Raw genomic sequence first — 16,071 nt, 5'->3', positions numbered from 1 at the left:
TGGGGGGGGGGGGGGGGGGTAAGATACTCTGATAAAAGTCAAAATAACATCGAGAATCCCATTTTACCAGTGGTTTGGCCAACTAATTTTGCACGCCGCGACTCTTTAGTCTTGTCTTCTTCCCAATTGCAACATGCTCTTCTCTCTCCACTATTTCTATTTTCATTTGTAGAAATGGCAAAAAAAAATTTTGAATTTTACCAATTTTTAATTTAAAATATGATTATAAAAAATGGTTTTTCTTGATGCATCAACATAGACAATCTTCGATTAGATTATTTTAATTATATATTCTAATTAATTTATACTACATAAATTTCAAATATTTAATTTAAGATTATTAAATTTATTTTTTTTATAAATTTAAGTTATATTATATTTTATGGATTCCCTTTATTTGTCCATTTCCCATGTTCTTCTGCATTATTTAACACGATTTTAATGAAGATAATCATTTCCCTTCTTAATTAAAGCGCTTATTTATTCCGAATATTATCAGCTTTTTAGCAGCAGAAAATTTTGTCAGTTTTTCTTTCTTTCTTTCTTTTATAAGGTTTTTCTTTGATTAAACAAAGGGGTTTATGATAATAATAATTAAGCTTAATTATTGAGTTGGTTAACCAGTATTATAAAAAGTTCAGGCCCTTTGACGGTGACCCGTTGGGACCAGGGGCATCGCATGCACTGGGAAAAAAAAAAATTGATGCGTACAAGAAAACACAGAGAGGCAGCTTCCCCACGTTACAAGACCCCCTACCTAAAAAGCTTAAAAAAAGAAGCTGCTAGAGTCCAGAAACTTTCTCATGTCCCATGAAAGTGATTCGGATCATTTAGAATCTCATATCAAACGTAAAATATAACGTGTGTAAGTTGTATATAAATAAAAATTTTATTATAATTATTATAATTTTAACAACAAATTCGGGTCATTTGCTCTAATAATTATTTTTTCCTTCTTTAAATCCACAGCCTTTCGGATACAAGATGTAAATAATATGTAGCATGTAGGGAGATGACAAGTGGGGTGTTCTAAGTCTCTAATGGAGTCCTCAAGACCCGCGAATTTTATATAGTGCTATCAAAGGTAAGGCTAGCAATCTTGCACTTGAATCCCATTATGATTTATATGCCAGGCAATGTATGTCCAAGATTGTATGGAAGCCATGGGTGTTTTTAATGATTGTGTTTGGAAGCTGCATCCTGAAACTTTCATTGGCCAAGCATTTGACATTAAACATTATTATTCAGAAGTTCACCAAACGCTAGCAACAATTATTTACATGTATGAATATTTATATTTATATCAAATCTAGATCTAAGCATAAGAAAAAAAAAATGGATGGTTGGTGTTAATTTGCTCATGTTATGCTGCACCGACATAATAGTAAGGAGTTTTCTGGAATGCTGAAAGTTGATCTCATTATTGGTTAATATAATTTATAATTAAGTCTCTGAAATCACAACAAAAAAATTAAAAAAATAATTATGAAAATTACCTATTAAATATATTTAAATTTTGATAGTAATCAGTAATACCGACAAAAAAATATTGCCACTAAATTTATCAATGAATTATTTCGTAGGTAAATTTAAATTTTTTTATAGGTAACTTCATAGGAGATTTTACTTTTATAAATTACTGACTATTTATCGATAAAATTTTTTATCAATGAAAATAAATTTTTGTTGCTAATTTTTATTTAATATTTTTTAATTCAATCTTTACTTTTTAATTTAAATTTAATTTTTTAATTTAATTTTTAATTGAAATTAACTTTTTAATTTAATTTAAATTTTAATTTAATTTTAAATTTTCAAATTAATTTTTTAATTAATTTCTGTTTTTTTAATTTTTAAATTAAATATTAAATATTCATTATTTAATTTAAATCCAAAATTAATTTATAATTTTTTAAGATTTAATTGACTTTAAAAAAAAATTAGTGGGCCTAGAATAGGCCCCATATATGTGACTATATCACAATTGCTCTATGTTGGGGAGTGATTTTCCTTTTATAGATAAACTTACTACCCTCCAACCTATTCATAAACAATGTAAAAATTTCACATTTTTTATGACCTATCAACGAATTACTAACTAAATATATTTTATTAGTAATTACCAATGAAAAAATTTTGTAGAAATATTTTTAAAATTTTATTTTCTATTTTCTCATTAATATTACCTACGAAAAATTTTTCGTTGGTAATTACTGATAAAAATTTTTTCATAGGTATTTTTTTAAAAAAATTTATTTTCTATTTTCTCCTTAATATTATCTACGAAAAGCATTTCATTGGTAATTATTGACGAAAAAAATTTGTAGCTAAATTTTTTGAACATTTTAGAAATTTTTTTCTCTATTTTCTCCTTAATATTATCTATGAAAAACTTTTCGTTGGTAATTACCGATGAAAAAGTTTTTGTAGGAAAATTTTTTTAGTTTTTTAGAATTTTTATTCTCTATTTTTTTTCTTAATATTATCAATGAAAAGATTTTCGCTGATAATTACTGATTAAAATTTTTTTGTAGTTATTGTTTTTTAAAATTTTATTTTCTATTTTCTTCTAAATATTATCTACGAAAAGTGTTTTGTTATTAATTATCGACGAAAAAAATTCGTAGCTAAATTTTTTGAGCTTTTTAAAATTTTTTTTTTCTCTATTTTCTCCTTAATATTATCTACAAAAAGTATTTCGTTGGTAATTATAGACAAAAAAATTTATAGGTATTTTTTTTAATATTTTATTTTCTATTTTCTTCTTAATATTACCTACGAAAAGCGTTTCGTTATTAATTACAAACGAAAAAAATTCATAGCTAGATTTTTTGAGCTTTTTAGAATTTTTCTTCTCTATTTTCTCCTTAATATTACCTACAAAAAGTATTTCGTTGGTAATTACCGATAAAAAAGTTTCCGTATGTAAATTTTTTTAGTTTTATAGAATTTTTCTTCACTATTTTTTTTTTAATATTACCTATGAAAAGCTTTTCGTTGGTAATTATCAATGAAAATTTTTTCATAGGTATTTTTTTTAAATTTTATTTTCTATTTTCTTCTTAATATTACCTACGAATAGCATTTCGTTGGTAATTACCGAAAAAAAATTTGTAGCTAAATTTTTTTAAGCTTTTGAGAATTTTCTTCACTATTTTCTTCTTAATATTATCTACGAAAAATATTTCGTTGGTAATTACCAATAAAAAAGTTTTTGTGGGTAATTTTTTTTATTTCTTAGAATTTTTCTTCTCTATTTTTTTCTTAATATTACTTATGAAAAGCTTTTTGTTGGTAATTATCGACGAAAATTTTTTTCGTAGGCATTTTTTTTAAATTTTATTTTTTATTTTCTCCTTAATATTATCTACGAAAAGCGTTTCGTTGATAATTATCAATAAAAAAATTCGTAGCTAAAATTTTTTGAGTTTCTTATAATTTTTCTTCTCTATTTTCTCTTTAATATTACCTATGAAAAGTATTTCGTTGGTAATTATTAACGAAAAAAATTCATAGGTATTTTTTTAAAAATTTTATTTTTTATTTTCTCCTTAATATTACCTATAAAAAGCATTTCGTTGGTAATTACCGACGAAATATTTTATCATTATTTTTTTTATTTGGTCGCTAATTTTTCAGTCAATATTAGGCACTACTTTTACCTAAGAAATTAAATCATCGATAATTAATCGGTAATTTTGTCTGTAAAAATTGGTTTAAATTTTATTTTTCTTTTTCGTCGGCAAAGTGTTGGTACATCGTCTGTAAATTACCAATGAAATTCTGTGATCAATAATTTTCCTAGTTATTTTTAATATTTTTTGTAGTGAATATAATAAATTTATTATTAATCTCTAATTTATTTGTGATAATAATTAAGTCTTTCAATTTAAATTTTATTAATAAATTAATTTTTACTATTAATTATATTTCAATTTAAAATAATTTATTTTTAAAATTTTATTTTATCAGTGAAATATTTATAAAAAAAAAAATCCTGCCCCCCATTATTGTGAAGGATGATGATGCCAACCCAGAGGTACAAGACAGGAGAGTCCAGATCCTAAATTTTGATTTAATTTAATTAAAATTTATTATTTAAACTATAATGTTTTTTGTTTAGATTGTGTTAAATCAAATAAAAAATATAAAAAGCTTATTTTTACACTTAATTAATGTTCAATAATTATTTTAGTTATTGAAAAAGATTTACAGTCAAATAGATCACTCAATTATTAATTTTAATTAAACAAGTCTGAAATTAAAAAATTAATTAACAAAGTTAAAAATTAATAAATTAAAATTTTAGTAAATAAATAAAAAGCAAAAGGTCTATCAAGCTCTTTATATTTTAATAGGGTTCAATTAGGTTGAATGAATACTGCATAGGATGATCATTAATAAGTTTAAAATACAGAATCAAATATGTTGTTATAAATTTTTAAAGAAGAAAATGAATTGCAGATGAACATTACTTTGTAGGTGAAATAAAATGCAAGTAATAATCGATGAAGATGCTTTATTATTTGGATTTTTTTTATTTCCCTTAAGTTTTGTATTTATTAATAAAAAAATTGCTCATACCCTTTTGCAATAAATATTAAAATTAATAATAATATTAATTTTATTAATTATAAAATTATATAATAATAGTATGAATAATTACTGTTAATGACAAAATAATTATTGAATAATAATCAAAGACAGAAAATGGGCTTTTGCCAATTAAAAATAGTAAGTAAATAAATACAAGATTCCAGAGGCCAGAGGAAGTCTTATTTTTGTAATGTTTTTTTGGGAAGAATAAGATGCTTTTGGTGCATGAAATGAAGAAAGGACATGTCGACAGTGTTGTCTAATAATGGAGATCATGCCATTGCACAGGAAGGGCTTGGTGGCGAGTAGTGACCAGCTAAGCTCCCAACACAGAAATTCATAATTCATTTTGCAGCCGGCGGCTACTGTTTCATTATAAAATAGAATTCACTCAAACTTATTAGGAATAATAAAATCAATTTTTAGATCATTTTTAAATTATGTGATTTTATATTCGGTATTAAAATTTATATTATTAAAAGATTTATATTTTTCAAAACAAAAAACAGAGAAAATTTACAACCACATCAAAGGAGAAAAAAGAAAATATTATGTGAACTTATCATGGAATTTAAAAAAAAAAAATATCACAAATAAAAGAAAAAAAAGCTTGCCACATATATATATATATATATATATATATATATATATATATAAAAGAAAAACTTGTTAATCTTTCATTACGAAAAATCAAGAATGATCTGTGATACAGTGGTACAGCTCTTATAGCTATTATCAAGTAGAATCCTAGCAACCGTTCTATCCTTCGCCCCCATGTAACTACCTATACTACAATAGAAAGCATAACAATTTTATAATATTATCCTTTTATTCTCTGTTGCCAAATATATCGTATCAGTAACTTCCCTCTGAGAAGTTTTTTGTCCTCAAAGGATTCTAAAAAGGGCAGACATGGCTCGCAGATAAATTCCCATGCTTAGTTTCTTTACTGATAGGAAGCATAGTTTTTTCCTCTATCTTTGCTCAATCTCATACTTATTTTCCTTGAGATTCCAACATCCTCTTTAACATGTATTAGCTAAATCTCGTAAAGAACAAACATTTTCAGCATTTGATCCGCACACTCTAAATTCTTCAAGCTTCAAAAACTAAACACCATTATTGTCCTACCAATCTGCTGCATCCTTGCTTATCCACAAATGCCAAGAACCCATGTTCCTTTTCTATATTCTATTAAACACTCAGTGTGTATCTCTCAGCCTCCTACCTTTTCCATATATTTCCATAAATTTGTTGCTCAATATCACCTGCAAACTGTGACTATTCTAATAATCCATATGCTCTTTTGTCCATATCAAAACTTTTCTTCCCATTGGTGTACTTAATTCATTCACTTTTTTAGAAAATCCCATTGGTGTACTTAATTTGGTGACCCACATTATCTTCAATCTGCACTGGTTCTTAACGAACCCTTTATTCTGTTATTTCCATATTTTGCCAACTCAATCCAGCAATCTCATCCACTGTACTTTAGAATCTTGCTTCTTGTCCTGCAACCTCATCTCTTGCCTATGCTTCCACTACCATGGAAATTATCTCCTTTCTCCACTCTTGAGAACGCGTCTCCACTCTAGTCATAGTCTTGATCATTGCTCTGATACCATTGTTGTGATAAAAAATGGAAAAAGAGAAAACACAGAGGAAAAGAATAGAAATCCAATCAGACTTTTGTTAAGAAGAATCAAGAGTGATCAGTAATACAACAATACAACTCTTATAGCTAACGCCTAACTTAATCCTAATAATTATTGTTTCTCACTCATGTAATTGTCTATACAATAATGAAAGCATAATAATTTTAAAATAATACTTTTTTTATTTTTTGTTGCCAAATATATCATAACATAGATTTTGTTTTTGTAATTCAACATAATTATCCAACTATTTAATTAAAAAAAAAAGACGGATGTGGGTGAGATTTTTTTTTTTTTTTGTTGTATAAAATCAGGCCCAATGCTTCTATTATGGCTTGGCTTTGCAAAGTGTGGTTCACGTGTAGGATTATTACGCAGCTCACTTGCAATTTAGCCTACTCTGTCATTAGTTTCAGATAAAATGCGATTTTCAAAAAAAATATATAATTTTAAATGTTATTAGAAAATTAAAATAATTTTTCCCAAAAAAAGAAAATCAAATTTTTTTTATTATTTTTATAATTAAAATATATTAAATTTATTTTTATTTAATTTATAAAAATTTTAATTAATGTACTTAAAAGATTTTTTTTTAATAATAACTCTAATAATAGCATTAAATAAATTTTTACAAACTTAATACATTTTGCATTCATTGAAATTGGAATCAGAAACTTCACCTATTAACAAAATCGCTTTATGTGAACAGTTATTTTTGGTTAAAAATTCGATCCATCCTAATTATATTAATATGCTCATTCATCAATGGGTGATCTCTCAACATTCCAAGTGTGGGCTTCACAGGATTTGATTGAAGCCAATGGTTGGAATTGGACGTAAAGTGAATTGGGCTTATGGGCCAGATCTAGCCAACTAATTCCAACGCTCACAAATATTCTATACCCAAAGATAATAAGTGGCAACTGAATCAAGAGAGGGGGCAGCCATGGAAGGTAGCAACAGCAGCGAGGACTTTGCGGTGGGCTGCTTGCTCTCTATCAAGACCACATTAGGGGAAGAATTCGACGGCCAAGTCATCACTTTCGACCGTCCCTCGAACATCCTCGTTCTTCATATCCTTCCTTTTATTCTTTGCTTACTTCTCATTAATCTTTGTTTCTCTTTTCTATCTCAAGTTCTTAACCCTAATTCTCTAAGCGGCGCTGTATTTTTTTATTAACCACTTTAATTCCTTAACTATTTTGTGTTACAAGAGGGATCGAAACCTGGGTCTAGGAGAAACATAAGGTTCTTGAAAGCTAATTATATAAAGGAGTTTTCTTTTCTGGGTCAAGCCGACGACCCACTTGATGTCAAGAAGTGTTATATTGATCTCCACAGTCTTCAAGCTAGAGAGGATTTGGCTTTAAGGTGATTTTGATATTTGGGGATTTGTAATTTTTGCTTTATTTAGTGTTTTAAGGGGTTAATTGTGACGCGTTTTGAGGGGATGGTGTTTGATTTGCAGGCAGGCAGAAGCAGAGGCAGAGAGGATTGGAGTGGGCGTCACCGCTGAGGCACAGAGCATATTTGATGCTTTGTCTAAGACGTATGTTCCTTGCTTTTATTATATGCTGACCACGAAAATTGCTACAGCGTTGAGCTTTACATATTGAATTAATTGAAAATTTCATTTATAGTAGTTTGTAGAATAGTGGCTTGTAACGTGGAAACAATGGTGCTTTCTCGATAATTCTTTTATCTGGAGTAATTATCATAGAAAATGCGAACATGTGTGATCCTAATCTAGTAATGTATTGGAGAATATGTTGTTAGTTTTTTTTTCTTTTTTTTTTTTTTGGATAAATGTATATGTTGTTAGGTTGACTGTCCACTGTTTCTTGGGATGCACTTTTGTGGTCTCTTTTTGTTGCTTTCTTTTGCCGTTAGGTGTAGATATTTGGATGTTGGTGAAGGAGATATAATGGTCTATAGAGTTGTTTTATATTGTTTTGACTGGAGATGGTCTACAAACTCTTTGAATTTATTACTGAACAAGGATTTATTAGCATAGTTAAGTAGTCAAGTAGAAATCCTGTTGACAAGATGTATGTGGTTCGCATAATTGAAGGTATAATGTAATAGGGTTTTGTATGGTTATTGTTTCCCCCGAACTAAAAATCAAAAAGAACCGAAACTGGAAAAGAAAACCTAGACTATAGAAATCAAATTGATTTTTTTTTATTATTGTGTTGGTACAGTTCCAGTTCTTTAACTATAACCAAAATGGGAAATCATACTGAACCCATACCAAACTGATTTATACATTTGTTTTTCAATATCTTTTGGATACATAATACATTTTCAATATAATTAACTTTATATATTTATATGCAATTAAACATCTTATATATATAAATTATAATAAATTTATTTAGACTTTATATTATTTCTTATTCTCTTTATTTTTCATAATAATCTATAATTAATGTATTAAATCAATTAAATTAGAATTATCTTTAATTATACTTTATTCATAGTTAAATATTCTAATTATTATATCATGATCATATACCTAATATTACGAAACAATTATTACAAATCTTGGGCACATTTTAAATTACATAATTAAATGATTTATTAAAAGTAATTAGGTGATTAAATCTTTTGTTTAATAAAATTAAGTAAATTAGTAATGAAGATAAAACTATAAACTGAATGAACATTTTATGTGAATTTTATTATAATTCTGTAAAAAATATGATATTATTAATTATGTACATATATAATTAATTGTATTATATGAAAGTAAAATATTAAAATATTTTAAGTTAATGGTTAAATTACATTATATTAAAATTTAAATGGTATTTATATTTAAGAAAATAAACTCTAATTTAATTTCAAAACTTAAACTAAATTGTTATGTATCAAAACTGCGTAGTTTGAGGTTTTTTAACTTAACAAAACTTAAAACCCTATAAATGAAGTCATCAGGAACCGAGACTTGAACCAGGGACTGAGAACTGAGGTTCTCTCGGTTCCTAGTTCGATTCTAAGTATCTTTGGTTCCAGTTCTGAGGAAAAAAAAAAAAGAACTGAGTTTTGGTGCCATTCTGGGTTTCACAAACCCTGAATTGAGCCCACCCCTATAATGTAAGAGGATGACTTATTTTAGCATAATCAAACTTTCAGATGGTTCTTTTTTTCTTCTTAATGTCTCAGTCCAATGATTTATTAATGTAGAAAAATAAGAGAAATTCACCCTGGCGCATTTTGTAAAGGCCTAGGTTAACTAAATTGGGGATTTCAGTTTCTAAATTGAGGCAGAATGTGTAAATTGTTCATGATTTGAATATGGTTGAAGAATAATTAGTTTGATGGCAAAAGTTGAAGAATTGAAAGAGATAAAGCTGCTGGGTTTTTTGAACAGCAGCTAAATATTAAGATACAGCTTGTTGTGAATGTTCTAGTTATTAGAGAAAGAGTGGAAAAATTATGTGGGAGCTAGGATTTATATTGATGTGATGATGAAATGAATTTAAACGCTAACTAGGGTAAGATGCTGGTCTTGGAGTAGTTGCTAGGAGCAATAACCTAAAATCCTTCAGCAGCTGAACTTGGAGAAGAGGATGAGGAAAAATAAGCATAGAAGAAAGATAAGTCTCACAACTGGCATTAATGCTTTCAAAACATAAATCAATCACTTTGGGTTCCATTATCAGATGTCAAGTAAGATCATTATATTACCTAGTTTTTCATAGGGACTTCGAGGTTCTGCCTTTTGCTGGTAGGATTTGAAATTCTAAAATACCTCGACTGTGAAAACCTGACATTAGTTCAAATAAAAAACATGTAAGACTCTTTAGATCTCCACTTTCCAGTTCATGCAAGAAATTACAGTGGTATCTGTCCCTGCTTACAAATTCTCCATAGCTTAACTTATAAGCCCAAATTAAAATCTCATTTAACTGTAAACTAGCAAATAATTAATCAACAAAACCATATGAATTACCATTAAAATTCACTGTTGGATCCAATGAAGAAATCCTTAAAAATGTAGTTGAATATTAAGTAATAGGCAGTGAAATCCTCTTCTCATAGCTCTGCCATTTATGTCATTTGTGCTGGCTGAATCCTCTGCATTAAATGCAATTGTGGAGCCTGGGTGATATGGATGTGCTGTGTGTACAATAATGAAATGTATGAACTCATTTGGTGAGTCATTAACCAAAAACAGCATGTGTCATCTGCAACTTCTTATCAGACAGCATTCTGTTGAACTATGCGTGTCTCCTAGCTTGCCTTCACCCCTTAACCACACCCCCACCCCCCCACCCCACAACAACGCCACCCACCCCAAATTAAAAAATTCTATGAAAAAAAAAAAAAAAGAGGAATGCAGGTGGTTGTTTCTTGTGCATGCAACTCATAGCTTCTGAATAAGCCTTAATGTTGTAGTGTCATCTATATTTAAACTATGAAATTGGTTTTGGTGCAATTATGCATCTTAAAGTAATTAATACGTTATCATAGTTCTTACAATCAACCTTATTGCATATAAACAGACTTCCAGTGCACTGGGACAAGACTGTCATTGTAGTCATGAATGAAGTAAGAGTTAGCAGTCCATATCTCCCAGAATGTGTAAGTGGAGGAACGCCTGCTGCTAATGAAAGGGTGAAAAAAGTGGTAAGGCATTCAACAAAATGAAATAATTGTGAATTATCCATCAATTTGGGAATTGTATTTGTTTATGTATTGCTCCTTTCCAGCTCGAGTTTGAGAGAAAGAGGTTGCAAGCTCGTGGTGCCAGTCAGTGATGAGTAGTACACGTTGTACTCCTACTACAGTTGGGATAGGTACCTTGACAAATGGATTGCTGTGGGTATGTTGCTTAACCCAGCCTTAGTACAACCTTAACTGAGAAAAATATGTTTCTGTGCTGAGACAATCTCAAGTTATATTGAAGGAATATAGTTTTTACCATGGAATTATTTAGTAGTTATTCCTTCATTTTGCTGCCTCTGGCATTTTCAAATTTGGTATGTTGCTTCTGGAGCAAAATCAATGGCAGGGAATCCTGGTTTCGTAGTCTGCTGCTATCCTCGCAGATGTTATGTACTTACATGTCAAATAAGTTTGCTACCCTACAATCAAAACAAGTAATTTCCTAGTTTCCAAATTACTCTGAAATCATGTATTGTGTGAATGAAGCAAGTTATGTGTTGTTTTTTTCCTTTTCATAACTACAGAATATTCTATCAACCTAGTATGTTGTTGCCATCTGTTAATGTAGAAAGAATTAAGGGGTGAATCAGCGCTTTAATAATCTCTGGACATATGGGATGGTAAAATTGTAAGACAGGTGATTGAGGATTGAAGCATGAAGCTACAGAGTTGGGAAAACGTAATTTTGCTCAGATTTATCCTCTCAAATGCTAAATGTCAGTTGTCTGAATCAAGCTAGAGCTGTTCTTTTTTCTTGTGCTATTGTACCTACATAGAAAATTCTTGTAGTGTTGGTATCAGAGTATTTGTGATGCGGAAATTGATTTAATTTTTAATGGTGAAATTAAAATCTTTAATTTAGATTTCTAGTACAATTAGGAAGTTTAGGTTATTTAAGAATTAAATTATAAATATGAATTGTTTAAGTTTCTCTCAAATTAGAGTTTTCAATTACTACTAAAGAAATGTTTAATTTAACTGTTAAATGTAGTTAATAGCTGGTATAACCATTTCAGTAGCTGAAAAATGCAGTTATAACTGATAGATTATTTGCCAACTGAAATTTGTAATGACTATAAAATGGGAGTTTTTTTTTTTTTGTATCAATTGGTAGATGATTTCATTTTATTTTATTTTTATGTATATTATACTTAATTGCAAAATTTTTGTATCTCTGAATTAAATTTTTATATTAATAAATTATTTATAGTCATAAAAAATAATAGATAAATGTAAATATATTATAAATAATAATTAAATTAAGAATAGGTTGTATAATAAATTAATAATTATATATGTATGTCAATAATATATATATTATATATATAGTAATTGTAATATATAGTTTTATGAAATGTTTAGCAATTGTTATACATAGTTTTATCAGCCACAGTCAATTATCAACTAACATTGAAATATAAATAGAATTTGTATAGAAAGTCTATTTTTAAAATTTTATAGTTATATGATATTAAATTCCTTTTTAAAATTATAAAATTTTAAGTTTGAATTTTAATTAAAATTAATTTTAAGAAAAGATAAATTATGTTCTAAGGTTTTGATCTTTTATTCAATTCTAATGCAAATCAAATCATCTTTGGATTTGACAAATAAGTGGTTGACCACGTTTACAATTTTATGCACTGCAACAATTTTTTTTTTTTTTTTTTAAAAAAAAAGGAAATTTCATGTTAATTAGAAATGCCAACAGAGAAAGGATTTATGGGAATAATAATATAAAATCCATGCATAGAGAAGGGGGAAGGAATTTGTGTGTCCCAAACAATGCATGCTTTTGCCCTTTACTCTTTTTTAAAGTTAATTAATTAATTGAATTAATTCTTCCATTCATTTGCTCTTGCGGGGTTAGGAATCTAACCTTTCAATTTTCACTGTTTATCCAAAGGTGAGGCCTTCAATGTAAGTTGAAGTCTATTTTGACTTTTTAAGTACATTTCATCATTCGATTGGCTTGCCAAATTCATTTTTTCTCATATATTATTAAAAATACGACACATTAGATTAAGTTTACAAATGAGTTTTTTCGGGTTCCCTATAGTCTCTTAATTTTAATTTATATTATAAAATTTTTTAAATTTTAATTTAAATATCATTAAAATTTTTATAATATATTATTACTATTTCACAAATTAATTTTTTTTCATCATCTCTCAATTTTGATAAATATACTATTGGTGTCCATTAACTTTAATTTACATAAAAAAAATCACTAAATTTTAATTTGATATATTAATACAATATAAAATAATTAGTTAAAATATATATCCCACTCTCATAACGGTCAATGTTTGATTTGTACTCTTAAGTAAAAAAAATTATATAATAAAATTAATATATATGACCCTTAATTATAATAGGTATTATATAGATCTCACTATAATTAATTAATGAATGTATATCGATTCATTAAATGAAAATTCACTCGCTAGGAAAACAATAGCAATAATATCACATACTACAAGAAAACACACATATAGGGTCCCACTTCTAAAGTAAATGCATGTATCTAGCTCATAAAATTACCCCGTTTGCACTGACAATGATAGGTGGCACAAATTTTGCTGGAAGGATAATCGTATATAATCACCAGCCTCACCAGGTATGGGATCATTTTCTTCTTACTCATTCATTCCTTCTCCTTTGGTTCTATACTCTATCTATTCTCTCGTTGCCAGAAAATAATTCCCTTTCTAATTTGAGCGTAAGAGGATTTTCAATGAGAGTATCTCTAATGGACCTCTAACTTATTTATCATTGATTTTGCAGGTCTCCTTATCTGAGATGAAAATGGAATCCCTATATAAAAAAATTATGATTTTTAGCTTTATCAATTTAATATAAAATGTGCTTAATAATAATCTAAAATTGGATGTATTATTTTGCTAATAAAACAAAAAGACAAAAACTATATATAATATCAACTTATAAAAAAATATATAATATTTGGTTAGAGTTTAGATATATATTAAAATAAAGTAAAATATTATATATTTTAAATCTTTTTACATTAAAATAAAATCAAAGAAAAATTAAATGTGAATTCTTTAGACATTAACATAAAATCGAATTAAAAAGTAATACAAGTAAAAAAAATATATTATTAATTATTCTTTAAGAAAACAATAATAATTACATAATTTTAATGAGATAAATAATTAAATAAATAATTATAAATATTTATAAAATATTATACTATTTCTAAAAAAAAATGATTTTCATTACTAATGAGTTATGAGATTTCAAATTTGAATTTTAGTCGAAACTAATTATATTAAAAAAGTATGATTTTATTTTAAATAAATAAAAATTTAAAATTTTGAAATAACTATAAAAATTTGAAAAAAAAATTTATATAATCATAATTTATGATATATTATGATTATTTTTACAAAAATGTTAAAGAAAAAAATATTAAATTGATATTTAAAAATTTTTATAATGTAGATTGAAAAAGAAAGATAATTGTGATATAAATTGAGAGAGATATTTTAAAAATTTTAATACTACTAAAATTGAAGTTGATGAATTTTTATTATAGGAACTGTTAATAAAATTAATCCGAGTTTATCCACTATAATTATTTGCTCAATTTTACCTTTCAATAAAATTTTGATTCTATTAGACTTTTTACGTATTATTTTGACTTAATTTAGTGTTAATTTAATAGATTTTATTAGTTTTTCCTAATTGTATGAGACCTAAAATATTTTATTTTTATTTTTTATTTTAAATAATATTTTATATTTTTGTGAGTCCAACATACTCATAGTTACTAATGGAATTTGCTAACTAAGGATGTGTCGATATCATTGCAAGTTTTTGTTTTTCATCTTTAGAAAACTATATTTATTGTTTTATATATATAATTAGTTTTAGATTCAAATTCAAGATTTCACAGTTCTAAAATAATTTAATATTAAGACTTTGTTTATTTTAAGAAAAATATTTTTCTCATTTTTTCGTGTTTGAGCCTTCAGAAAAATTAGTTAATAAAAATTATTTTTCTAATTAAAGGTAAAATTAAGTTATTTTTAAATAATTACTTTAACATTTTAAAAAAGAAAGTCATTTTTCATTTTTTAAATTTTAATAATATTATTAAAATATAAATACACTTATATATACATGAAATCAATACATATTATTAATTTAATATTACAACTAAATAATAAAAAATATTTTTAAAAAATATTTTTTATATACAAATTATTTTCTATAAAATATATGAAACTTAAATTAAAACTAATTATACTATTTTCTATTTTTAATCATTCTCAAACAATAAAAACAGATTCTGAATATTACTCAAAATCTGAAATTTGGCATCTAACCCAATATTATTCAGCAATTAGATAATGTGGAGGGTGAGAATTAAAAGGGCTAATAAAAAGGAATGGCACTCAAAAGAGACAAATGGTTACATTATCTTCCTTGTCACTGCAGTCAAAAAAAGGAGAAAGATTGAACAGATAGAGGCCGTGGATTGTCGAACTTTCTTTGGATTAAGAATAAAAAATAAATAAATTAATCAATTCAAATGTATATTTATCTCTAATTTATATGTGATATTAAGTTATTATTTATTTTGTTGTTTTAATATTTTTAATTTTTTTTATATCTTTTTAATTTGAGTGAGCAGTGATTTTTTTTTTTAAATTTTATATTATCATACCATTTTAATATGATTTGGTTATGTCTGATAGACGATTCTACAATCTGTCTTCTTATAACCTACTCTCCTGTGTGTTGCGATAATGGCTCCTCTGACATTACAGAAGGTTGCTGTTCATCGATCAAATTCTTTTCCTGCATTTTGTATATTAAATTTCACTTGACTGTCTCTTGCACGCATTCGGATAAAAATTATTTATAAATGTGTAGCTATTAAATATTTTTTATTTAAGTTCTTTTCTTTCTGAAAGATAGAATAATACGATTAAAGAGTCATGCTCCCTCAATCCAACTAAAAAAAATTATGTTTATATTTTTGCTTTTGATTATGAACAAATTTAGTAATATTTTAAATTTATTTCTTTAAATAATAAAATTTATATTTTAAAATTACATAATAATCAAAACCATTATTGTGTAATATTTATTTTGAATCATGCTTTGTTTCTATATAAGA

At 26.3% G+C, this 16,071-nt stretch overlaps 1 protein-coding gene across 1 annotated transcript; it reads left to right on the top strand.

Moving 5' to 3' along the window:
• Positions 1-7,033: 7,033 nt before the first annotated feature.
• Positions 7,034-11,431, top strand: LOC110647906 (uncharacterized). Its single transcript, XM_058138143.1, has 5 exons — positions 7,034-7,325; positions 7,464-7,622; positions 7,720-7,800; positions 10,760-10,883; positions 10,967-11,431. Exons 1-5 carry the CDS (start codon positions 7,198-7,200, stop codon positions 11,012-11,014), a joined length of 540 nt encoding a protein of 179 aa, XP_057994126.1. The 5' UTR covers positions 7,034-7,197; the 3' UTR covers positions 11,015-11,431.
• The last annotated feature ends 4,640 nt before the right edge of the window (positions 11,432-16,071 follow it).

The sequence above is a fragment of the Hevea brasiliensis genome, chromosome 2 (assembly GCF_030052815.1).
Source record: "Hevea brasiliensis isolate MT/VB/25A 57/8 chromosome 2, ASM3005281v1, whole genome shotgun sequence".
In the NCBI taxonomy this organism is placed as follows: Eukaryota; Viridiplantae; Streptophyta; class Magnoliopsida; order Malpighiales; family Euphorbiaceae; genus Hevea; species Hevea brasiliensis.
This window is presented reverse-complemented; position numbering and strand designations above follow the sequence as displayed.

Bases quoted from the DNA above. Each gene is read 5' to 3' on its own strand.
- LOC110647906 (XM_058138143.1), top strand. From the start codon at position 7,198: ATGGAAGGTAGCAACAGCAGCGAGGACTTTGCGGTGGGCTGCTTGCTC. The intron at 7,326-7,463 runs TATCCTTCCTTT...TTTTGTGTTACA, and splicing joins TCGAACATCCTCGTTCTTCA to AGAGGGATCGAAACCTGGGT. The intron at 7,801-10,759 runs GTATGTTCCTTG...GCATATAAACAG, and splicing joins TTTGATGCTTTGTCTAAGAC to ACTTCCAGTGCACTGGGACA.